The 26110-nt window shown below is 41.8% G+C and overlaps 1 protein-coding gene across 1 annotated transcript in view; it reads right to left on the reverse strand.

Annotated features, from left to right (window-relative positions):
- SLC6A8 (solute carrier family 6 member 8) overlaps positions 1–24493 on the reverse strand; it is a 40267-nt gene extending 15774 nt beyond the window's left edge. The window contains exons 1-4 of the mRNA XM_075260046.1: positions 23451–24493; positions 16981–17112; positions 12403–12664; positions 7133–7265 (exon numbers count right to left, since the gene is read on the reverse strand). Coding sequence (XP_075116147.1) covers positions 7133–7265; positions 12403–12664; positions 16981–17112; positions 23451–23727 — 804 coding nt within the window. The 5' untranslated portion in view covers positions 23728–24493. The remainder of the gene's footprint in view (positions 1–7132; positions 7266–12402; positions 12665–16980; positions 17113–23450) is intronic.
- Between the last annotated feature and the right edge of the window lie 1617 nt (positions 24494–26110).

Genomic DNA, 26110 nt, shown 5'->3' on the forward strand with positions numbered 1-26110 from the left:
TTAGATGTACATCAGCCAAACCTGTCATTTTTGGCAGAAGCAATTGACCATCTACTGTGTATGGGGTCTCCTGCGGTTTCCATTAACATTGGGTACACTAGATTTCAACATACCCAACTCTTCTCAGGGAGGTAAGATGCCACTAAATCTGACCGTGGCTTTCTCCCCTCCCACATATTCATGTAGATGAAGGGGGGGGGGGTATCTGGTGAGATGTAGGCCGAATGAGCATTTGGCCATGTGAGTGGCTACCAAAGTGGTCATTACTAAAGGGGGCACCACTCTTTCTGAAGGCCTGGACATCTAATACTTCCACCCCCAGTTTCACGTCTGATACCAACTGTACGGATATAGCTTTATCCACTAGTTTATTATTCTGATTGTTATTTATTGGGCTGTGTTCTATGTGCCCTATATGATGGTATTATTTGAGAACTACATGTACATGGAAGTAGACTTTTCAGAAGAAATACTAAATAAATAATAATTAAATAATATTCTATGGTATACCATCCAGTTGTGGCTGTTCCTTTAAGACTCTTTCAACCTTGTCTTACTCAAATCAATGTTATTTAGCACTTGGCTGTGAGTCAGACGCTCCCCATAGTGTTCCTCCGGACAAGACAGTGATCACATGACGCAGTTGCTGCCCTTTACCGAGTGCCCACAACCCACACTGGTCCTTGTCCATTCAGACTGAGCATAAAACTATTTCTAGATGTATAGGATAGATAGATAGATAGATAGATAGATAGATAGATAGATAGATAGATAGATAGGGTATAGAATGTGTATATAATAGACACAAATAGGTTGGATGGATTATGTTATAAGGGAGCACATTTTAAGGAGGACTCATTTAGATAAGATTGATTTAAGGAGGACCCGTTTAGAGAAGATACATTTCAGGAGGACGTGTTCATGAAGGAAACATTTAAGAAGAACGCGTTTAAGGCAGGTTAGTTTAATATTTAAGGCATGCCACATAGCCGAGAGACAGTCTTGGCATTAAGAGATAATCTTCTGTCACAATGAATCAGGGGAAAGCAGTCTCATTCAGGGGAAGGTCACTCCTCGGAGCTGAATGGAGGCTGTTCAGTAAATGGTCAGACTGTCACGGTGAGGTATTAGATGGTCAATCTCATTCAGCTGACTGGTTACAGAAAAATAATACCGCTGATGACATGGGAAGGCGGCTTCTGCAAGGGATAAAACGCCACTCAGCAGAAGATGGGAATCCGAGTTACGGACTGTTGCCCGTTACTAATCCTGGTGACATATTGGACAGTAATGCAATTTGATGCATAAGCTAGGTATTGACGTATAGGTCATTTAGCCAAAATAGTTACTTCTAAACGTGGGGATCAATAACCAGCTTGGTTAATATTTCTAAAGGGGTCATCTAGCAGTTTAAATAGAATAACTAGAAAGTGAAGACCTGTGATCTCTGCAGCCTTAACAACACAGAACCTACAAGTCCATCAATGTAAATGTAATTGCCAATTTACCACTAATGATTTAGAACGTTTATTAATTAATAGCTCCTAATTAGAAGAGTAAATATAACAAGAGTCACTGACAGATCAGACAGTCCTCCTAGGCCGAGGGCCATAATTAGATTCTAATTACACATCATGACATAGAGGACAGCAATGTAATCCACCAGTAATACACAGGGAGGTGGAATTTGTAAAGATGGCCGCTCTACGTAAACAGTATGGAAAAAGAATCTTGCTCAAGGAGCTACAAATATTCAGAAGAAAACGTGAGTTGGGTTGAGCGTAAGGTCACTTAGATGGTACTGTAACTACTTTGGCTTATAAGAATTTAATTGGGCTCAATGGAAAACTGATACTCATTAGCAATTGAAATGTTCTTGTAGGAGACGACCAGTGAATGGCCGAAGAATAATTCATTACGGGATCTTCTCTCGCATCAGACGATACTGCTTGAGTGTCAATGAGTCTGGAAAATCTCTCATGTGATATAGACTGTAGTGACTTGTAACTGCCGGCAGTAATTAGAAGTCTTTGGAAAAGATGGAGGATGCCAAAGTGAATAAAACCATTGCTCTGGAGGACTACGGCCTAATAGGAACACATACCTTCTCAATCCACTCCAAGACACATGGCTTGATAGTGTACATGGATATGGTGAGGAGATGGTAACCAGTTGTCTTGTCTAGTGGTCACCTTGTGATGTTACAATGAAGAACCTCTCTGACTACACTGCATTCCCCCCCTCCTCCTACTTATTATGGCCAGTGGTGTACATAGAAAGCAGAGGGTCCATATTGAAGATCAAAACTGGCTGCTCAATATAATTAATTAGTTTTGTTACCCAGGAGGACATGCTGTGCATGCCTCCATATCTTTCCAAAATCCTTGCACCATCTCTCCACCCCAGTTTTGGACTGGGCCACCAGAGTACCAGGGGATCCACTTGTGGGCTCTATGGTCCAAACATCCAGATTTGAAGGATACTAGGGTATATTTTGTATATATTGTTGAAGTGTGAGCCCTCAGGAACATTTTATCCGGTGGACCCAAGGAACTGCAGTTTGACATTGCTCCACCCCCTTACTGAATAATGAAGTAAATCTCTCTAAGTAAGTAGGAGAAACAACCCACCTACTTAGTTGGTGTATGAGTCTCAAGCACATGACTGGTTCTACCGACAGGTCATTGTAAGCACTGAATGAGCAACATGGTCACAAAAAGAATCTTTGAGAACTACGCTTGGTAATTGTGAAAGGATGATGAGGGTGAAGGATAAGTCATCCTCATTCACTTGTGGCTTCCATTCATAAAACCCACTTTTCCATGTCAATAGCCAAGGCTGCATTCACTCAGCTGATCCCACATATCTCAAAAATGTGTTGAAGGCTTCCAGGCAGGACACGTACCACACAAAGAAACTAAATGTCATGAATTGTCTGAAAATTCTTTGGGTGACTAGTCTTGGCTGCTGGACAAATATCAATAAGAAGAAAATAAGATGCTCTATTAAACGGTTTGGGTAAAAAGCATGGTTGTATGCTATACTAGAGAATTTTTGGATAATGCAGGTGGGGGGTTGTCTTCTGTTTTAGAAACTTCAGAGTAGAGTGTGGGCACAAATAGTGTCTCTTGCTTTGGAGGACCCGATCTGTCTTGCATTACACAGACAGTACATTAATTTCAGAAGGCACTATGTGATGTTTTATTTACCCTGCAGGGGCACTGCAGGCAAATTAAACTCTTACTTCTAGGTTTTCCTATAGAGATCACTGCGGTTCACAGCAGGACAGTGGTCCCAGACTATTATGGTTGCCGGAACAGTCGACCCTTTTTGTAGCTCACTCTATGCTAGGATCTATCAATTTTTAACTAGTGGATGGAGGGCCTTAAAAGGTTAACTGGGACTAAAATATTGAAGACTTATTCTTGGGATAAGTGATTACTATCATATTAGTGAGGGTTCGACACCCATTTAGACAAGTGCTCCAGGACCTTCACCATTTACTAAGGACAGCACCATACACCAAGGTGGCTGTGCTTGGCACTGCAGTTCAGCCTCATTCATCAAAATGGGACTGAGCAACAAGCAGGTCATGTAACCAATAAATGTGACATCATATGGCCTGTATAATAGATGCAAAGCTCGCTAGCTGTGGGGATCCTGGGTGTTGGACTGTTGCCGGTCTAATATTGATGTCCTATCCCAAGAACAGGTCATCATATAAAGTATAATTTTTCCAGGTGACTTGGTGTACCTTGGAGTTTTTGGGCCCCAATGCAAACTGTAATGTAACAGCTCCCATTGGCCATGTGCCATTTATAGTGCTTGTGTCTTCTTATATGCCAGAGGTGCTGAGAACTGAGAGAGTGTGCAAATTGTGTACCCACTTATAGCTATGCCCATGGATGGTGGGTATAAACTGGGTACTATATATGTTACATTACTATGAATATACCTCACCTGTCCTAATATAGGTTATAAAGCAGTGACTTTTACAGTATCTGAGGCCATTGTAGAGCCCTCAGATTTAGCACTGTTTTCTTGATAGAAGGAATTTTCCACTACAGATCTGTGTACACATTGCTTCTCTACTACACAAATCTCACTCAGACTTAGCTATTCCATAGCTCAATTGCAAAATCTTGGGATTAAGCTAGAGACTTATATTGGAATCCCTATTCTCACCACCTGCTGTGTGTGTACTTGGTCCCAGGACATGCTCTGTGCCACCACCAAAGTCTCCCCGGGAGAGAAGGGACGGATGACTGGGTAAGTAGAGGCGGACAATGATAATTCAAGGGCAAGCACATTCTTCTTCTTTACAGTCTCATTCATTCCTACTCATTGTTTGACCGTTGCTGAGCAATTCATGACAGACTACCTCCTTCACTGGCTTAAAGAGAAAGTAGCATCATTTATATCCATAGCGGTCTGCAGTATATATATATGGATGCCAACTTTTTGAAAAGAGAATCAGCAAAATTTACAAAAAGGAAGGTATAAAGTGGCACAGAAGGCATGTCCTATATACAATCAAGTCCACTAAATATTTATAGATACCATAGCTCCTAAAGCCCCAGGCGAGAACCACAGCCCCATTATATAATACAGACCTTAGACTAGACCCGCTAAGGAAATAGGACCCCCAACATAAATACAGACCACAGAGTAGACCCCCAATATAAATACAGACCACAGACTAGACCCCCAATATAAATACAGACCACAGACTAGACCCACTAAAGAAATACCAATGCCAGACCAGAACCACTAAATAGAGACCCCAGGCCGTACCCGCTATAACAATACAGTCCCCAAATTAGACTTCCTAATGAAATACAGACCAATTGGGTCAGTCCCAACCCGGGACCACCCCATAACTGACTAGGGAAGGCCAATTCTTGGTGGGATTTGTTTAAACCCCTTGTTATAGATTTTTCATTGCTATCAAAGCTCTATAAATGAATGCTTGTGCAAATATTTTATATCACCCCTATACCGTATGGCAATACGCAAACAGAAAACATTAGCAATTTTTATCACTATTATTGTAAAGTTGTAATAAGTCGCACTGCCATGCTATACATGGAAGATTAAAAACTGGGATCTGTCCAGCCGATTCCTCACACTTACACACCACGGATGATAATAAAAAATGTAATTCCAATATTTTGCAGGCGAACGCTGTAAATCAGGGAGTGGAAATTTCCATTCATCGTTATTTACACAGCACAGTTCACAGACTGACTTCAATGGGTTCATTGGTAACTCTCGACATGCTGGAAAGACCTCTGCCATACTGTCTGCCAGGGCTTACAATGCAGCCAATTATGGTAAGCAAATCACAACGCAACACCCAAGTAAAAAAGCCTCAAGAGTGTGGCAGTGTCCTGTATTTAGCAGATTTATCGCTTTACTCCAGTTTTATCGGAGGGGGTAAGTACAATTTTTTGATATCAATCATGGGTTAATTCCTCAGCTTGGCACAGTATATGTTTGTGTGAACAGCCTGGCATTAGCAACAGGCAGCGTGGTACAGTGCCAACAGTATTGACTGAAAGATGAACCGCAATGCCTGCAATACACCCTGTTGTAAACTTGCTATTCAATACAGCACATGAACGTTCTCCTGTACTAAACAAGACTAAAATAGCGCACACAGTGCAAGAAATGTGCGTAAATCAGAGCTGTATGTGGTTTGTGTGCACACTTGGTGACAGGCAATAAGGCCCCAGTGAAGAGACTGGAATTTTTTGTGTTTTTTTCTATCTTTAGCCAGCCAGTGAGCGGCATCATATACACAGACTTGTCTCTGCCCAATGCCTTGCCTCAATCACTGTCTTGTTCAGGCTTATCCATGCAGTCTGCCCGAGTCGCCCACCACTGCTTGTCTGTGACATATGGAAAGTTACAGACTGAGAATAATTGCAGCTAACAGAATGTACCATTCTAAAGGCTACTCCGATGCATTATGGTATAATCTTATTGGCAGATAGAAACTGGGCTTTGGCACATAACTGGGCATGGGCACATTGATAACTAATTTCTACTAATATTTAGTGCTTATAAAAGCAGATCTGCTACAAAAATCACAACTAAAAGAAACTTCAGTAAAAAACAAAAAACACAACTTTATTGTGAAGTTAGGTGCTCCCCTCTGGAGCGCTGACCTCCTCTCTGCTGCTCTGATGCACAGTGTTTTCTGTATGAACACTCTCAATACAGGTTTATAATCAAACCAAGGCTCTAGTAGCTTGTATTGTGTGACATGAAACACTGTGTGCATCAGAGGGACGAGGTCAGTCCCCCTGAAGGGAGCAAATAACTGCTCACTAAAGCTGTAAGTTATTCCATAACTTAACATTACACACAGACTCCAAAAAAATTCTACTTTTTCATCTGTGATTTCAGACAGTCTCTGCACCAAACAGACTCCTATTCAGATGTGAACATAGTACAAGTCTTCCCCTGTTACTTAATAGATTATCTTTTTCAGACAGAGGGCGCTGCAGCAAAAGTCAAGGTACCACATTTTGCCACTGAACCCTGGCCGGCAATGCCCACCCTCTTGCTTGCTAACAATGCAGGTCTTCGAGAGAGGACAGTCCAGCTCAGGTCCTCAGCAGCAAAGGGAATTCAACAGGGTTTGGCCCCTGCTCTCCAAGAGCCCAGTGGAAGCTGTATGGTGGGTCACTATAATTCTTGTTTGGTCGAGTGTTTACAATAGTTCTTTCATTATTTTAGTCCCACCTGTAAAAATAGCCACATCAACTGTCCTGTGTTGAAGGACAACTAATATGTCTGCCACTGTAGGGTTGTCAGCTGGTAAGTCTTATAGAGTTTGTTCATCAAATATTCTGCTCAGTAATGTAGGAAAGAGGTTTCTTTTAATGGTAGCCATATTGGATGTTGATGGGTGTTAAAAATATAAGAATGTTGGTTTTCCTCACGACAACACTTCCTCTTCCGTGTTCTGACAGATCATTGGTATCATTGGGACATTGGGTTTTGAAGAAATCAATCAGAACTCATCTTGTGGTACCAGAAATCTGAGTTCTGATTGTTTACTACAAATCTGGGATCAGGAGCGCCATGTTGCAGTATAGGGGTCAGGCACCTCTATAACCCTTACCTTTCCAGTAGACTTCACTCCCTTCCAGACACAGAAGTAGACGAGCAACCAGCAGGCGAGCAGACATAGCAGCAGCTCCCAGTTTATAGAGCCCATATCATCCAGACCACTGGACAGTCTCAGCACTTTGTTCCTGGAAGAATGATCGCAATAAGCATCTGTGGTTCTAAGATAGGAGGCAGTAGCTACACATCTGTATGTTAGTCCTTAATGGACTCCTGGTGATGTGTAAGGTGGAAAGGAAGGAGACAGGACAGACAGGAAAGAGGTGGAAACAGTAAGGCTAGTATTACTGGGCCTGGTGGGCATTTTAAGGGTAACTACATTGGGTAAATTTGATATGTAAAATGAGGGATGTCCTGTTCTGGACCTGAAGTAGGGTTGTGTCATGACTACCTTTCCAGACTCATGGGATATTTGGGTGAGAGACTTGGGGCAAGTACCCTAGTGGCCTGATCTAAAGGGAGCCTGTCACGAGAACCCAGTATATGAGATAAGTTAGGCTCACTTGAATCAAACAATGGGCAACCAACCAACATGGGCAATGTCACTGCCTCTTCAGAGCAATGGCAACATCCTTGTTACGCCTAAGAGCTCATTTGCCAATTGACAAAAAACTGATCTCTCAGCAATAGAGTCTGCGATTCACAAGACGAAAATACCATTTGATTTGAGTGACCCTATCCTATCTATGGGGCTGGGTTGATATGTTGGGATCTGGTGACAGACTCCCCTTAAAAGAGAAATCCGATTTGGGTTATAGCAGGGGTAGGGAACGTACGGCTCTCCAGCTGTTGCAAAACTACAACTCCCAGCATGCATACTGGCTCTGCTGTTCTGGGAACTCCCATGGAAGTGAATGGAGCATGCTGGGAGTTGTAGTTTCACAGCAGATGGAGAGCCGAAGGTTCCCTACCCCTGTGTTATAGCATCTCCGATCTTGGGTCATTAGTGATTTCAAGAACCAAAGGGATCACACTCCTTTGTGTTCAGGTAAGCCGCCATTGATTTCAACAGACTTTTACCTGGAAGTGCAAAGCACCGCTGGAGTGACTATGGTGCTGTATAGAGGGTTCAGACTCTTTTATAAAGTACACGTGGCCTACCCACCCATATGGTGTCACTTTCTCACGCGTCATTATTGAAGGTCATTGTCTGCACTTTTCCTTTAAGTGTCCTATAAATTTCTATTTTCTGCTCAATAAAATGTGTTATATGGTGTGCAGCAAAATAAGAAGCAGTTTACCACTGCATAGCGTGTCAGTGAACCTGTAACTAAATATATCTGTCATGCTTTGTTATGTATACCAATTTTCCAGTGCCACTCTTGACAAATGGCTGTGCCTGGTATTGCAGCTCAGTCTTATTCAATTAAATGGGGCTGAGTTGTAATACTAGATACAGCCTACAGATACAGGTGGCATGGTTTCCAATTCAGAAATTGGTGTAAAGATCTGTAAATAACAGTAAGTGCCAACCTGTCTTGGGCCCATTGTGCAGAGCTGTAGCCATCGGATTAGTTCATGTGATGAATGGTCAGATGACCAGATTTTTACGGTCCAAGACATTGTCTACCTAGGTGATATGTTATGTAAGCACCATTTATCTTGATGATGGCATCTCCTGCAATACTTGCCAATAAAGTCAAAACCTACATTTAGATGTGACAGCAACTAAAGAAGTAGTTTGGGAATATAAAATGGGGCAGCCATTTTCTAGAAATCGCGCCATTCTCCTCCATGGTTTGTGCTTGGTATTGCATTTCTTTCCCATTGTGCTAAATATGGCTGTGTTGCAATACCAGACACAGTCTACGGGCAAGAGTGGCACTGTTTTTGAAAAAAGAAAGTTTTGTTCTTTTTTCTAATACTGTTTAACTCCTATAACCCTAGTAGTATTCCCCTTTAATACAAGTGTCTCGAAAGTTAATGTATAGGGATTTTTTTGGGACAAGAGCCATAAGTGAAAAGCAAATACACTGCCAATAGTAACCAATCAACTTCTAGCTCTTATTTTTCAACGGCCTTTAGGAAAGTAAAAGCAGCAATCTGATTGGTCCCTGCAGGCAACGGCTCCATTTTTCCTCTCGAATAGCCAAAGCTTTTTTTTAACTCTTAAAATTTGTGTGGATGTCAAAAACTCTATTAATCTTTTTATTACCTATTTTATTGATTGTGTAATTTTCAGTAAATTTTTATGTTCATTATCTCTATTTTTGTGTAATTTACTCGGAAATTCTCATATATAGAGGCGGGAATGATAGTTGGTATCTTTTTATACCCAAATCTATTAGTTTGGAGTGGGTTTTTTTATAAACAAAAATTTCAAAAATATTTGATGCAATATATGTCTCTATGCCACAAGGACTATAGTAGGATATTAAATGGTGTTAGTACATGGTAAGTGGTTTGAGGCTGACGTTTTGGCTATATCACATACTATATGTAGTATCTAGGAGGTATGAGAAGATTGCCATAGAACATCACCAAGAAACCGCATGTCAAGAAAAGGGGGGAAGGTACACAGAGTAATTAAATAATAATCAAAAATGGGATAGGCTGTTTTCAAGCTCACATGTTTCAGAATCATGCTAACAAGACCATCCCACCCTGCAGCTGCCAGCGAGAGGCCATTTGATCCGCTCCTGTCCTGGGTTTGCTGGGGCGCAGTGCATGGGCACACTTCCCCTATCACCACTCGCTCGCAGCACTGCAAGAAAACATCATAGCAAGAAAACGTACAAAAGTACAGGAAGTGAAGTACTGCATGACATTGGGAAACTACAATTATACTGACGAAGTACCCAAATGAGTAACAATACAAAAATTTTAAAAAAAATATAACATGTGACATTGACACACAATAATAACCCGGGCATAAGGACATTAAAAAGCCCTACATCAGGATTAAGAAAGTGGAGGTTTTCCAGCAGCTCAGGTACTACCAGTACAAGCATGCCCTGCCAGCTCGGAGTATTCCTTGCTTTGCCACAACACGACTTCTGTTGATCTAGCTCTTGGGTTTGGAACCAACACTGAAGACCTTACATGAACTTAAAGCATTTGCGTAAAGTGATATCAAGCCAAAAAGGAGCCACAAGATCTTTATATATCACACTAAGCAGTATTATCTGGGCCTAGTCACACATCCAACCTTATTCATGAGGACTCTGGGCATTGGCAGTACCTAGTCCTCTCAACAAGGCCCATCAAAGTAATACAAAATATAGCTCTATGAATAGGAGATTCTATATTTGTGTTAGTCCATGAACCAGTGGTCTGTCTTCTGAGGAGGAAGCGAAAGAAAGCATATAATCACTGCTACATTTAGGTAAGACCTGTGAAGAACTTCATACCAATACCCAATCTTCTGACTGACATTATTATAAGGTTCTCTGGGCATACAAAGAGCTCTAGATAGAATGAAGGCCACCCTGGAGTGGAGTCAGCTGATATTTATAGGTTTTATTTAGTCAATTTGTCCTGAAGTCATCTCCGTGAGGTTTCAGGTCTACAGAAGAGCCAAGATGGAGATATGTTACTTATCTTAGCTTTCTATAGAGTACAAAGGGCGTCTCAGTCTTTGGTCTACAGGAAGACTGTATATACAGTCACTGGTGGAGATCAGAAGACCTTCAAAAATTGATACCAAAATGTCATTAAGGAACCATCAAACCTCTTCAAGTCAATAAGATCTTACTAATGAAGAAACTAACTATTACTACTACAATAACCTCAATAAACTTCTAGCACATTGGCCCATGGCCCAGAACAGTTACGCATGAATCAAGCCAAATCCATGGGGACAACAGAGCCCCACAAGTATGGAGATGATCTAAGACCTACAGTCACCAAAACAGGATATCAAAAAGATTGAAGAATAACTAGTTGAGGATATCTTAATATGGTGTCAAAAATATGAGCAGGTGTAACCTGAGGTTCTTGGGTTCAAATACAGAATCTGTAACAGGGCATCCTGCCTACCATGTGTCATATACTTGTTAAGTTTGTTGTGGCAGAGGGGCCTTTGGACTCAGGCGAGTCTACCCCATCTCCACTCCCTATAGTTACACACCTACTTGTATAGGTTTTATCTTTATTACTGCAAGTTGAAATGACCTCATTGAGTTGTCTAGCAGATTATATTGAAACATCAAAACACAAGAGGCTTTTTTCTGGCTAGCAAAGCATGCTGGTACAGGTAGCATCGTGACAACTGGAAGACCATGAGTTGCCCAGGCCTGACCTTGGGAGCTGATGGCTATATCCATAGTCATAAAAGAGTTATGGTTGTCTAGAGAGGCAAAAAAACAAAACCCACAGCACTCTCTTCATGCTACTCTACTTTTTTCTACCATGACTACATTTTTAATTCTCAACAGGTAATCTATTCCCTACATGTAAATATAAGATTCATATACACAATCTGTATGGTCGTATATGCCAGTTCATGCTGCAATCTCCTCCTACTGTGCCCCCACACTTTCCCCTTCTCCTGCAAATCACTAGTATACTCGCATATTAACCTCTTTGCTGCTAGGCTGTTCAAGACCAACCTTGCAGCAGAGGAGTTAAGTAACACTTGCAGGGTGGATTGTGCTTGGCCATTGGCATGATCACATTACACCATGGAGGGTTCACATAACTTTATCTGTCAATATTAGACCAGATGTTCCCACTTCATGGTGGTCCACCTTTGGACAACCACTTGACTTTAATAGTCCCATATCCAAGTGAGAGATAAAATACACTACAATGACCTCAAATAGTAGGTGGTTGTCCAAAAGTGGACAATCAACAAAATAATCCTTAATGGAGTAAGGGTGCACTTACATATTTTTATGTATATCTAGTTAAAAGCTAAAATCTGTTTCCAAAATCCAGTTCCATAAGAGTGTATGAAGAACTCATAAAAGATCAGACCAGATGAGAATAGGGGAGACCTTATTTACTAGAAGGCTTCTAGATATTGCCTTAGATGGTAAACTGTATTTGGGAAACAGCCCTTCCATCCCTAAAAAAATAGCCTTTAAAATAATCAAAAAAGACCACTAGATGTCTAGAACAAGATCTGAGAAGGAGATGCATGACTTCTGTCCTTGATGTTCTTTAAGTTTCTTAGTCATGTTTCACCCCTTCAGGCCTTACATTAGGCATCACAGTTCTGTATTACCTATGACTTTTCAACCCTTTGTAGAGTGTTCAGAGTTATGTCACAAAGTCCAAATGATGTTAAGTGATTCATAATAATATAATAAAAAGGTCACTTACTCCCAAAATTCAGTAATTGGAGATACCCTGTCCGATAACTCATCACAGGTCACATTCCCGTATGTTGAGTTGGCAGTACCATTGATACAGTCTTCTTGTCTGAAGATCTCCACACAGTCCGGGGTGTTCCATGTGTTGTTACAATGTGACCAAGGCAACACTGAAGTAAAGGACTTTACCAGATAGTAAACCCCCCACGTTAAGATCATGATGTAATACGTGTTGCAGAAGAAGACTATCACCACAGATGCAAAGCCAATTCCTGGAGAGAAGAAAGATACAAAGGTAAGATGTAAATCTAAAACTGGTCTTCAAAACAAGTCATGGTCCATACATGATCCTGGCTGAGTAGGAAACCACATGAATCTGGTTACCATAGATTGATCACAATATTTACCAAGAACCTCCAGGTAGGTTTTGACTAACATTAACATATGGACCAAGTCATTGGAAGGGTAGACTTGAATGAGGTCACCATGGAGTAGAATTATATACCGTATTTTTCAGACTATAAGACGCACCTAGGTTTTAGAGGAGGAAAATAGGGAAAAAAAAATTTTGAAGCAAAAACTGGTAAAATATTTAATATATGGGAGTTGTAGTTTTGCAACAGCTGCAAGGCCACATTGACAGGTGACCCTGCAGCTGTACGGGGACACAGAGAGTGTTTTTTTTTTTGCGGGACCAGAAGTACTTTTTAGTTATACCATTTTGGGGAATATCTATTTCTTAGATCACCTTGTATTGAAAAAAAAAACCCAGTGGTTTATGACATATGATTTTCTACTTTTATATATATATTCTAGGGACAGGAGGTGATTTAGAACTTTTATTTATTTCATATTTTTATTATATAATTTTTAAAGCTTTTTTTTTTTTTATTTTATTTTACTATTTTATTCCCCCCCCCCCCGGGGGGGCTTGAACCTGCGGTCACTTGATTGCAAGTCCCATAGACGGCAATACAACTGTATTGCCGTCTATGGGACATTCTGTATATTAGTATTACGGCTGGTCATAGACCCAGCCGCAATACTAATATAGCAGTGACAGGCCTGGGAGCCTTCATTAGGCTCCCTGCTGTCACCAGAACAGGTCGGCTCCTGCGATATCGCCGCGCAGGAGCCGGCCTGCAACTTCACAGGTATGGGGCCGGTGGGGACCGGCCCCGGGGGAGAAGGGACCACCGATACTGACCCGGCATCCGCTGTACTAGAGAGGCGGATGCCGGCGAGGGATAGACGCTGGCACAGGTGCCGGGGCCTGAGACATCGCTACGCTCCTCTGCCCTGAATGAAGCCAGCGGCGGGGGACGGAGGAGCGGAATAGCATCGCCGCTGCCGGCTTCATGCAGGGCAGAGGAGCGCAGCGATGTCGCAGGCCCCGGCACCTGTGCTGGCGTCTATCACTTGCCGGCTTCCGCCTCTCTATTACAGCGGATGCCAGGCGCCACATTCGGACTATAAGACGCACCCTTCTTTTCCCCCCAAATTTTGGGGAAAAAAAGTGCATCTTATAGTCCGAAAAATACGGTAACATCAGAAATATTTACTAAGAATCTCATGATGAGTTTTGCCTAGTATTAAGAGATGGAGCAAGACATGGTGGACCCAAGATAAATAATGCATCGGTGTCTAGATGTGACTAAATATATCTCAGTATCAAAATGGCAGCTCAAGAACTTTCCTTAAAGCAGGGGGTAGCTAAAAGGTACACAGTCACACTTGAGCCTTGGGGTCTGAAGCCACCTGTGCTAACATACATGTTCCCTCCAGACACACAGTCTAGTAGAGGGCGCGCGCCTTTTTGCTCCCTACTTCAACCCTGGGGTTATGAAACCTGCAGTTCTTTATAAATGTTTCCCAATGTTCACTGTTAACCAGCAATGATCTTGAATAATAGAAGAGACACGTTCAGAGATAGACAACCCCCATAACCTAATACTGGATTGAACTTTCAAATAAAAGGTCATAGGGCACACCTATGACCCATGACACAGAGCTGTCTTTGACAAGCACAATGAGATTTGTCAATCATACAGATCTCTGATCGCCAACTAAAGTATGACAGATTAAGAGGTTCTAATAGGTGATTTAAGGCGGATTATAAGACAATCCGGAAATCAGATTTGAATCCAGCTTCATTTCATATACATTATTGCAGACCTTTAACCTTTAGTGCCACTTTTTAAGAACCGATCAGTTAGCAGAATATAGCATATTCACTACCCTAAAATGTATGGGCTATTCCTTACACAAAATCCTATCTGTTGTGCACAAAATATGTGGTGTTAAAGGTATAATTTTGAACTGTAACTTTGTATTATTTGGAAAGTACTTGGCACTGTTATATTGACACTGTATGGCAGTGTATTTAGTACTATTATTTATTAAGACGCTATGTGGTACTGCTAAATGGATAGTATGTGGACACGGTATTTGGGTATTATGTATAAACTGTATGGCAGTTTTATTTACACACAGTGAGATTTTATTCTGGTAGAATTATGTAGTCCATGTAGTATGGTTTATTTATTTAGATATTGTTTGGATTTACAATTTTGGTAGTATGTGGATACTGTAAATTAGTATAATTTATTGAGACCCAGCGGGTTATACTATTTGGGTAGCATTATGTAGATATTGTCGCTACTAATTTGATAGTATGTGGAAACTATTGTTGTATTATGTATATAATAGTGGTATTATTCATTTAGGCACAGTGTGGTTCTACTACTTGGGTAGTATTATGTATACATGGTATGGTAGTATTATCTAGTTATACACTGGCTGGTTTTACCATTTGCGTGCTCTTATGTGGACACTGTAAGGTAGTATCTGATTATGTACAGTGTGACAGTATTATGGAGGTATCAGTTTTCCCTCTTCTATAAAATGGAAGGGCAATAACCTATGTATGTTTTACCTTGGACAGGTCCCTTCAGAAAATTTTTGTACCGGATAGACAATAAAACATAACCCTCTGTATCCAGATATGATGGATGATGATGATGATGATGATCATCATCATCTTTTCCTACATACCTTTAACAGAGTGTGTGCCTAAAGTCAGTGGTTAGCAAGCACAACCAACTACCATAAATTATGCAAAAACATTGCAATTTTTCACTGAATTTGCTTTAGACTCTATAAAATGAGTTCAGGAACATTGGCCAAGCCTTCTGCTGATCTCTGCAGCACCAGCGAGGCCACAATCTGCTCATCAGCGCTGGACTAATTATAGTCACGTTCCTTTCTATATTTCATGGAGGAGATTCTGCTTTGAAGTAAAAACACAGACGTTTTATATAATATAATGTAGAAGCAAAAAACACTCCATTGGACTTCCTAACTGAAGGTGAACTATGGTGGCTTCTAAGGAGGTTATGAGGACTTGTGATTGGACGTCAGGACCATCCAACAGCAGAAGTATAATGTACATGCATTAGCAAATTTGTTAGATTGATCCTGGCTCATGGTTATCCTGCAGGTGCCCATGTACCTTCAATAGAGCTGTTGAAGGACTCTCATGAAAGTTCTAGTCATACAATAAGACGCCCATACACCTACCTGTTGAACTCTCATGAACGTTTTAATCATACAGTATGTGCAGGTCACGGGTCTGACACATGATGAGTGCCTCACCATCGTCACACTGCTCAGGTTATGGATATAGTAGAGGTAATAAGAAAAAGTCATTACTTGTATTCAATTAGCGGCAGAGCGCCGGAGGCTAGTACAGAACAACCTTGTCTGACAAGAGGTGGAAACACAATTCCTGCTTGAGTTGGAAATGCTTTCCAGAGTTCACATACATTAGTTAAGGATCACAGGACACCTTATACAGTGCAATAAAGTAGTGGGATTGAAAATTTGTAGGCATAGGAAACATGTCTGAAAGGAATGCTCATGGTGGAGAAAAGAGCGATGCTCAAAAAAGTAAGAACTGGCTTATAAAACAGGACCCCACTCTGGGACTGGTCAACACCACCATATACCCAACGTCCTGGGAGAGGAGAACTTGTATTTGACCCCATCTCCTTTCCACCATCCTTATGTTTGTAGGATGTGTAGAGAGTAGAACCCTACACAATTTCTTATCACTCATTATAACCTTCCTGTGGGCAATATCTGGTTGGGTTTCCAGGGTTTATACTGGTAGATTTGAAGAGTTCATGTGAAAACATTTTGTAGACCCTAAAAATTGGTATCAACTCTTACGAAACAAATTTCTACTTACACTGTTGGTAAATTCTTCCCTACTCAGGACCATGAATTGATTTGAAGCCTTGAGTGGCTCTATGATTAGACTAAGACCATTGGTTTTAAGACAACTAAGGGAATTTGGATGTTCTTCCTATGTTGAAATGGGCCTCCACTAGGACCCTTAGTCTTCTTTTAGACTCAACTGAATTAGTTTTCTATGAATGACCCAATGTTTCTAAGAAAAAGTCCAACTGGTCAAATCGGAGTTATGACTAGCTGATATGGAAACTAAGGCCATGTCCCCTGAGACAGTCCTCTAAGAATCTGCGGTCTAACATGGTCATAGACAGAAATTTTGAGATGATGAACTAACCTTGGAAAAGAGGAGCTATGTTCCACACAGCAATACTTCCAGCTTTCATAAACTGTCCCAAGGCGATTTCCAGGAAGAAAATTGGAATTCCACCAAAGATAGCGATCAGGACATAAGGAATGAGAAAGACACCTGGAAAGAGATAAAGAATATTTGATCATGCTACGATTCAGGTTGATATACATCACTAGGACACACACACAATGTCAAGGAGGTGCATCCCGTAGACCATGTTGCCAATATGGAGTCCTGGTTGGTCCCATCCCATTTATTACTGAACTGAGTCTCACAATACAGAAATTAAGCACCATGATGGGGTCCCCATGTGCTATGAGGACCCCACTCTTCTATGTACATCATGAAGGGTACAAGCAATATTCTCCGGTAACTTAAGTGACATAATCCAAGGTATGAAATCCACCAACGTTTCCAGTGTCCTCATGATAAACACTAAGCTCTGTAGATTTTTCCCTCTAATAAATCTGTTGTCACTTGGTTTTATCAGCCAGGAGACTTAGTAATACTTAATACTGGTGTTATTCATAGCCATGGGCAGGAAGGCATATTAATTTGCGATTATATCCAGTCTGCCCTGGAGACCGTATGATTTATAAGAGGATTCAGGGGATTAGGACGTCAGGATAAGATGACGATGGAGTCAGCAGTGAGGACATGTGGCTGTAGAAGGTCAGAGTGCAATATTTAGAGTGTGACCACATGGAAGAGTAACCATGAGGTTACCCATCCACTGTATTGAGGGAGCAGCCAGGCATAAAATTGGTACCTGTGGCTATACTAGATATTATTCCCAAAGTTAAGCATACATGAATTTTTAACCTTGATGTCTTAATGGATATTTCCTCCCCAATGTGTTCCTGAAGAGTGGCAGACTGGCCAAATACAGTACCAGAGGATTCTTTGGTGGTCCCAGGTTCTAACACAATATTGGTCCACCAGAAGTCATTAAAATTTGAAGGGTAATATAGTCTATTTTCAAGTGCTACTGATTGCACCCTCTGACAACTTTGTCATTGATGTGAGAGGCCAGTGCAGCCTCAGACTACTCCTACCAAAACTGTGGCATCTGGTCTTATATACACTTATGTTAAGTGTCACACGCAGGGACCGTTACTCCATGGTCAGATCAATGGAGCAGATGGGCCACAAATTGAAAGGAGTCTAGAAATGTCAATAAGCCATCTAGAGAATGGAGCCCTGGCACTGAAAAGATTTATATGGCTGGTTTAATAGCAGAAGGTATAGGGTTTATAGCCATGTAATAACAGGCAAACCAACCAGATGTTATCACTGTTCATTTTCACAAGGACATGTAATATAGAAGGTTTAAGGGATATATAAACACTCTTAAGTAATGCAGAAACACATGGAGGTGGCCTGGTTGTTGGATAAACCTGATAGAAATATGGATGAAAAAGAGCACTAAATGGAGGCGGAATACCTAAACAAGACGAGAAACAGACAGAAGTAGAGCCTAGGCCTGGATTCCCGATGATATATTGGTTTCAAGGAATCTACAGGCATGTAAGTCACAGAGAGAGGCTCAAGCCACACATCTACAAAAGTGGGGAGCCTGGTATTATGGTAGCTATGAGGGTGGTAGTGACCAATACTTGAGCTTAAACTGAATTTCTAGTTTTGATCAGAGTGTTCACTATCAGTAGAAATCAGGTGGAAGAAAATCTAGCTGGAGACTGACAGAGAGGAGAGAACTGAGGGGAACGTTTCTGCTGATGAAAGCTTCCTCCCAGCTAGAGAAAAACTAAGGTAAGAGCACTTTCACATCTGCACTGTTTTGTCAGCAGGTCTCAATTGACTCCATTGACTATGGAGTTGGTAGGGTGTCTGTTATGGGCCAACATCGGCATGAGCCATTTCGACCGGAATGTCCCAAATTGTTCAGTGTTTAATGAAACCGAGCAATTGGGGAGTCAGATGAACTAAAATGGCCATTGTGATATGAATTGCAGTAAATTATTATACTCTGGGCTGTTTTCAGACATCATGCACCCAAGGTCAATGATGAGTCCTGTGATTGGGTCACAGCAGTCACATAAGCACGCCGGAGACTAAGGAGACATCTAAGGAGAGATTGCCGTGCACCAGGAGGAGGCCCAAAAGAGTTGGGGGGGGGGGGGGGAGTGCGAATTTATTTATTTTTTTACATCTCCTCAGGGCCTCCAACTATTATACTTTGGGGTCTGAAGAGTATATATAAATGGTATATCCGTCCCATGCTGTGGTTGTTTTCGCACTTACAACCTAGAACTTAAGGGGTAACACATATGGCCTTCCGTCCCCATATGAGGAGACCGACACTATAAATACCATGAGATACATATTTGGGGCCCTGTTTTGAATTGGGGCTCAGGAGCATTGAGCAGTGACTCAACAAATTCTTTTCATTCCCAATGACAAAGTCATGGCTGACACAAAATGTCATTGAGGAACATTGTACTCTACAGGGGCACGCTTACATCCATTCACACACAATGTCTTCAAGGACAACTTGCCAGAGGATCATAAAGTTTACTATGAAGCACTAAAAATGCCAAACAATGCCATAAAATGGATGATCACACAAAGTCAATACAAACGGTGCATATACATGAGACCAACAACTAGTAATGTGCCAGAAAGGTCATAGGGCCCCCTGACATACCAGTGCTAGCTCTGCACCCCCAATAGCCAGGCCAATGGAGTGATCCCATTACTTAAGTGACAAATGACATATAGATTAACCATATGATGTTCGGTGTCTTTACCAGTGGTGGAAAACATGAAAGGAGCCTCATCCTACTGGGAATACTGGGAATGTTGGATACTCGGCAGCTGTAAGATGTTTCCACAGGACCTTAGAGATAGAAGGAATATTCTGAGGGATAGGTCAGAGGTGACCCATCTGCGGGAGTCATCTCATGAGTTCAGTTCCTATATACAAGTTCTCCTGTGGGATCTGCCGGCATATACGTAAGTGAATACGGAAATAAAATGGAAGTGCTGCTCCAGGATCCCCATTGTTGGGGCTCATTTGCCTTGGTATAGGTGCTCCAAGTACTTTCAAGGTGAACAAGTTGAGCTGCAGCCTTACACATTGCTGTGCATCAGTTTTAGGTGAAATGTAAATCCCATCATTATTTGGTGTGACCTTTCCCCTTTGCAGGAGGAGTCCTGGAAGTGATGATATGGCCCCCACAGTTATAGCCCTGATCTACCATCATCCAGTCTGTCTGGGATTACATGAAGAAACAGAAGGATTGGAGCAAGATCTGTGCTTAGTTGTCCAAGGTGCCGAGTTCCTTCAAAAACCGGCTGCAAGTGTAGCAGGAAGACATAATGGAAGGCAAAGGGCAAAGGTCAAGCCAAATATTGATTGGGTTTAGACTTTTTTCATTTTGTTACTTGACAAAATAAACTATTAACCTTTCTATTCCTGAACGAATTCCTACTTTGCAGCATTTTTTTCCTCCACGCCTGCCTAAAACATTTGCACAGCAACGTAGCTTGTAAACTCTTCCACTAAGATGTCCAGATTTGATGGCAGGCTATTGCGCCATGTCAGCCGTTTATACTTAGAGAGGCCGATGTGGCATTCAGAGCCTTCGTTAATCTAGATTTATATGATATTTGTTCTCACTCAATCCTATCAGTTCCTCTGAATTTCTCACAATCGTCACTAGGGGAGAGTCAGGTCTTGGACCCGTCACTTCTTATCTGGAGTTCTGGCCAAGTTGTAAGACCTAGCTGGTTAATCATTACCATACAGCATACGTGAATATCTACAATAGCTTCATGGATTCTATGTGGGATTCCATGGCAATAGTCATGGCTAGCAAGCACTGAGATAAGTAGTGGTGTGCCTCCTATGGCGAGTGGAGCTAGGGGGACATATAGATAGCACGTACCCCTGACAATAGGGGGGGGTGGTAGGGCAAGGCTGCTGAGAATAAGGACTAGAAGTATAGACTGGGTGGTCATGGTTATAAGAGGTGGTCATCTTTATGTGGGCTGAGCACCCACCATTACCCTGGTGCTGCTATGGACTATCTATATCTATCTATCTATCTATCTATCTATCTATCTATCTATCTATCAGCATATGCACTAAGATACTCCCGATGCACCTGCTGAACTTAACCTTACACACTTTTTACTCTACAATACAAACCTTAGTTTTATATACCTACCCAGTTAAAACACACACACATATATATATATATATATATATATATATATATATATATATATATATATACATATACATACACACACACACACACACACACACACACTGTATATATCTCACATTGTATACTTTGTATAGGAGATCCCATGGCGAACATTGCCATATTTAATGGCCTTCCATCAGAAACATAAGTATGGAAACACTCACAACCTGTATGTCTGATGGAACCAAAAACAACTACATGTGAACAGAGCCTTAGTTGGGCACACCATATGCAAATGTCCTATGCATAATGTAATGCTTGCTATAAAGTGCCTTGCTATCCCTGGTCAGGTCTTTGTAGGAGCAGCTGTGGGAAGCAGATGTCCCTTTTGTCCCCTGTAAATGTATGCGTTGTAAAGCAGCTCATAACGGCAGTGCTTGGGTCAGGTCTTGGCCTGAGAATGTTATCTACCAAGTCAGCGAGTTACATTACATGGTATTCATTATTGGTTACACATTCACTATGGTTCTTCATCATTAACTCAGCTCTTCTATGCGTGTAACTATCTGAGGATATATGCATCTCTGCTGCTAACACAGGGATAAGCAAGACAGAACTTCTTTCTTCTAGAAACAGCGCCACATTTGTCTATGGGTTGTGTCTGGAATTGCAGTTCAGCTTTATTAAAGTGAATAGGGATGAGGTGCAATACTACAGACGACCTATAGACACGAAGACATTGTTTTTAGAATTAAGGAGTCGTGTCTATCTAATCTCATAAGGGTAGCCATGGTCTGGAAAATACAGTCCATATACTGGCCACACTTTCCAGACTGTACCCGGATTTACAGTATCTTATTTATGTTCCTGTGAGTCATTGCCGAACCATGGGACTACTTTTCCATCATGATTATAATACAGGACAGTAGTCCCGTGATAGGCAGTGACTCACAACACCAATTCTACGAACACCACAAGGACAAAGTTGGCGCCGTCTTTGGTGGATAATAGTCACACTATAAATATTCAGCTCTTTCTGTGACTTCCATAGACTTTAGGCTCAATGGGAAAATCGGCTGCTTGGAATTAGTCAGCGGGCATCCCTATGGGCGAGAACACCATAGGTGGGATTCAATACCTTTACAGCATATATGGCTGGACTGTGGATAAATGGGAATACCTCTTTAAGTGACATCACACCAAGGACAGTGATGTCACTAGCTCTAGCTTGGGGGGGGGGGGGAACAGGGGGAAAAAACTGGCAGTGATGACATTGTTCTGCAAGTCCTACTGGGTCCAGCTACTGGGCTGATATGGATACTACCGGACATGGGGATATAACACAAAGTTGGGAATTTCAGGAGCAAGAAGCAGAATCCAAGAAACCGAATACCACTGCTCTGTCTGGTGTGCGCGTGTGTTAACCCCATAGTTACCAGAGCTGTGAGACAGAACCATGTGCACACCCACCTCACTCTGCTTTTTATAGTGGTCAGACCTCCCCTTTTAAGGAAGGACAGAGTAGAGGGCAAGAGGTAACCTGAAGTATACATTTTTCATTAGCCTCCTGCATTAGAGATACTACATTATGTACATTTTAATAATGGAGATTGTCTATTGTTTGCATTAATCTGCAGAAAAGTCTGTCTATCTGGAGAAAAGTCTATCCATCTGTCTACAGAAAAGTCCACATGACAGTATTTCCAAAACTAGGTCTACAGTGAAGTTCTTCTCCCTAAGCCATGCACATCCTTCCTCAAATAATGTACCCCCAGGACTATGACCATGCACAATGCTGCACTTAATAGAAGCACTGCCAAGGAACGGCCAAATATCTTCAACCACACATCGAACCTATGACATAGTGAAATCTCTGGCTTTGCCGAGATTTCACTTGTCCTTGACCATTGGTGGTCCTATTAATTGTAAATTCAGTCTGTGCACCTGCTCCATCAGAAATCATGTGCAGTAAGACCGTGCCCTGGGCCAGGATGGTTGTCTATGAATAGACTGAACTTATGGTCAGGTCAATCTAATATTACAAGAACACAGAAGGAAGAGATGGGAGCAGAGGTAAAGATGATAGGACAAACTAGTGGTGGAAGATGGTACGGAGGTATGGGTACAGTATGGGACAGCCTAGTTACCGAATTGTTGACTTAGGGAAGACATAGCATATACAGACTGACAACTTTGGTAAGATCCAGGCAGCCTAGCTAAGTAAATATGGAACAAAGGACAGAAAGGGTCTAGTCTACTCAAGAAACATGACTACACACCCACCTCCTCCATTCTTGTAGCACAGGTAGGGGAATCTCCACACATTTCCGAGTCCAACAGCAAATCCCACACAAGACATTATGAAATCCATCTGTCTAGTCCAAGTGTCCCTCTCAGGAATGGCATCCTTAGACTTTGGGGGGAAGATGATGCCCCCTTTGATGGATCCATTATGACACAAGTCGGTATGTCCATTGCTGCTTGGTATGAGTTGTCCATTTTTCTCCTCCAAATTGACTTTGTAGCTGCCGTTGTCCAAGGACAATCTCCTCTTTTCCATCCTTCAGGCTAAAACTCTCCTGATAGGACCAACGTACCCAACCAGTTCTTTGATCCTCACGTCTCTTCCCTACCACCTGCTTGTGGACCTAACAAACCCCCTTAGAAATAAATAAAACTATAAAAGGAAAAAAAAAAAAATAATTACAGTACAGTACAAGAAAATTAAAAATTGAAATTAATCAATTGATTTGGCAATTGAAATTTTAGCTGGAAAAAAATCCCTAAAATGAGAGAAAAGAATGGGATAGGGGGAAGGGGGAAAAGTCAGAAACCGTCCACAAAGCACTTAAAGGTAAGCCGGAAGAATCTCATGGGTTACAGCGTTGGATGTCAAAGAAGGAGGAAATTCGGGGGGGATTAGTGACAAACCCAAGCCCCCCACAAGTCGGCCACAACTGCAGTGTAATTCAGTCCGCCGATGTACGTCGCCGATGTGCTACAGGGATTTCTGAATCCTACGTTCCTGAAGCCCTGAGGCTTAAAAGCCCTGGGTAGTTCCTCCCTTCAACCCTCCTCTCTCGTCTTGCCCTCCCTCTTCTTGCCTTGCACCTACTCCTTCTTCACATGATGCTATGCCTCTCCGAAGCCTTGTCAAAGCCAGTCCCTCTCTCTCCAGGCTTAGGGTTCCTTGTTGTCCTCCACGCCTCCTCCAGCTCCTTACTCTGGATTTTCCCCTCCTTCTTCAATCTCTTCTGTTGAATCCATTCAGAGTAAATCCCTTCCTTCTGCTCTTGCACTGCACTGTCAGAGAGCTCTGAGCAGACCTCACGTGGTTTCTATTTTGGGAAGTTCATGGAAGAAGTGGGATACAAAAAGGGGAGGGAGAGATGTGTCTGCATCCAAGCATCTGCAACCCAATGAGAGTCCTCTATGGGGTCAGCACCATTGGCAGCCAGCTAGAAGTGCGCTGTGAAAGACATAGATGGACCATCCCTTGCACTCTGCCCAGTGCACTCACTATTTACATACCTAGATCTTTTCTTAGGAAATATGGCACTGATTGTGGCTATCTTAGAGGAGATAGGCCAAGTCTACATATCAGGTCGGCTAATAAATGAATTTATCATGTGTTTGTAAAAGTTACGCCATTTGCATACTTCTGGCAAGTAGACGTGAATATATAAGGGCACTGGATGTCACATATTTAAAGGGATATTTCATCAGAGGCACATCCAGAATTATACTTTAGGGTGGATGGAAATTTTTAAAGAGGTTCTCCAGTTTTTAGGGAGGTCTCCACTGTGTCTGCAGAGCGACCATTGGTGGCAGCAGCCACAGAACAGAGCTGGCAGGCCTGTAGTCTGAGATGGATATTGTTAAAAATAAGTGCACAGAGTACCACAGACCCCTCTGACTGTCGTGTGTCCTTCAGGTACGACTTTTTCCTCCACTGATTTTCAGGTGCAGACAATACGACAACGTCTACAACAGACCCCCTAGTACAGATGTGAAATTAAGGGTAGCCTAAGAGTTTTGCTAGAGTTGCCCTTCTTAAGGCACTGACCCACCAGCCCCTATATTCACATCATTTTGGGACATAAAAGGGAAAATCAAAGTCTTATATTTATGGATAATTTTTGTATTGTAGATGCCTTTACTACACTATTGTTCTCTATTATCAGCCACTTCATATTAGGAGAGGCAGGCTAAAATCCTAGAAAATCCCTGCCCCTGTAGTCACTACTTTATGTTGCAAGTTAGAAGTCTCACAGTTTCGATGCATTGCCTCCAAGAATTAAAAAAAAAATTACTAAAAATAAAAAGGGGTGTTTAACTGGTGGGAGGACAGAGAATTAGCTGGGTCTATAGGACGTGGTACGACAAGATCCTATAATGTGACCAGAAACAGATAATTCGGTCATGAACATTATGTCGTCGCAATTCAATGGTAGCCAGGTGAACGGTAGTCATAGTTTTGTAACCATGATCCTAAATACATAGGTGATCCTAACTAATATTTACGGAGGACTGAGAGTGCAGCAATCTATTGACAGCTCTGCTAGGCCCCCATGTGGGCAGAAAGGGCACTGTACACCAAGATCTGCAGACTCCACACAACTGAGAAATTACACACACATACTGTATATATATTCCCATCTCCAGTTTTTATTTTGGGTCTAGAATTGTTAATACCCTGTAATATGGAGGTGGAACATATAGTTTTGTTGAATAACCTATACTATAAGTACTCCCCCCCAGTGCTATGTAATGGCCAAAAAGTAATCTTATGTGAAACTACAGCTAGTGATGACAGAAGGGTAGTAGGTTGCCCCATTTTCCCATGCCATGATACAGATCTAACTGTGTCTACAATCTTTTTTGGTTATAGAACAATACATGAATATTCTGATTTCAGTGGAACCAACTACTATAGCCTAAGT

The sequence above is a fragment of the Leptodactylus fuscus genome, chromosome 11, assembly GCF_031893055.1.
Source record: "Leptodactylus fuscus isolate aLepFus1 chromosome 11, aLepFus1.hap2, whole genome shotgun sequence".
In the NCBI taxonomy this organism is placed as follows: domain Eukaryota; kingdom Metazoa; phylum Chordata; class Amphibia; order Anura; family Leptodactylidae; genus Leptodactylus; species Leptodactylus fuscus.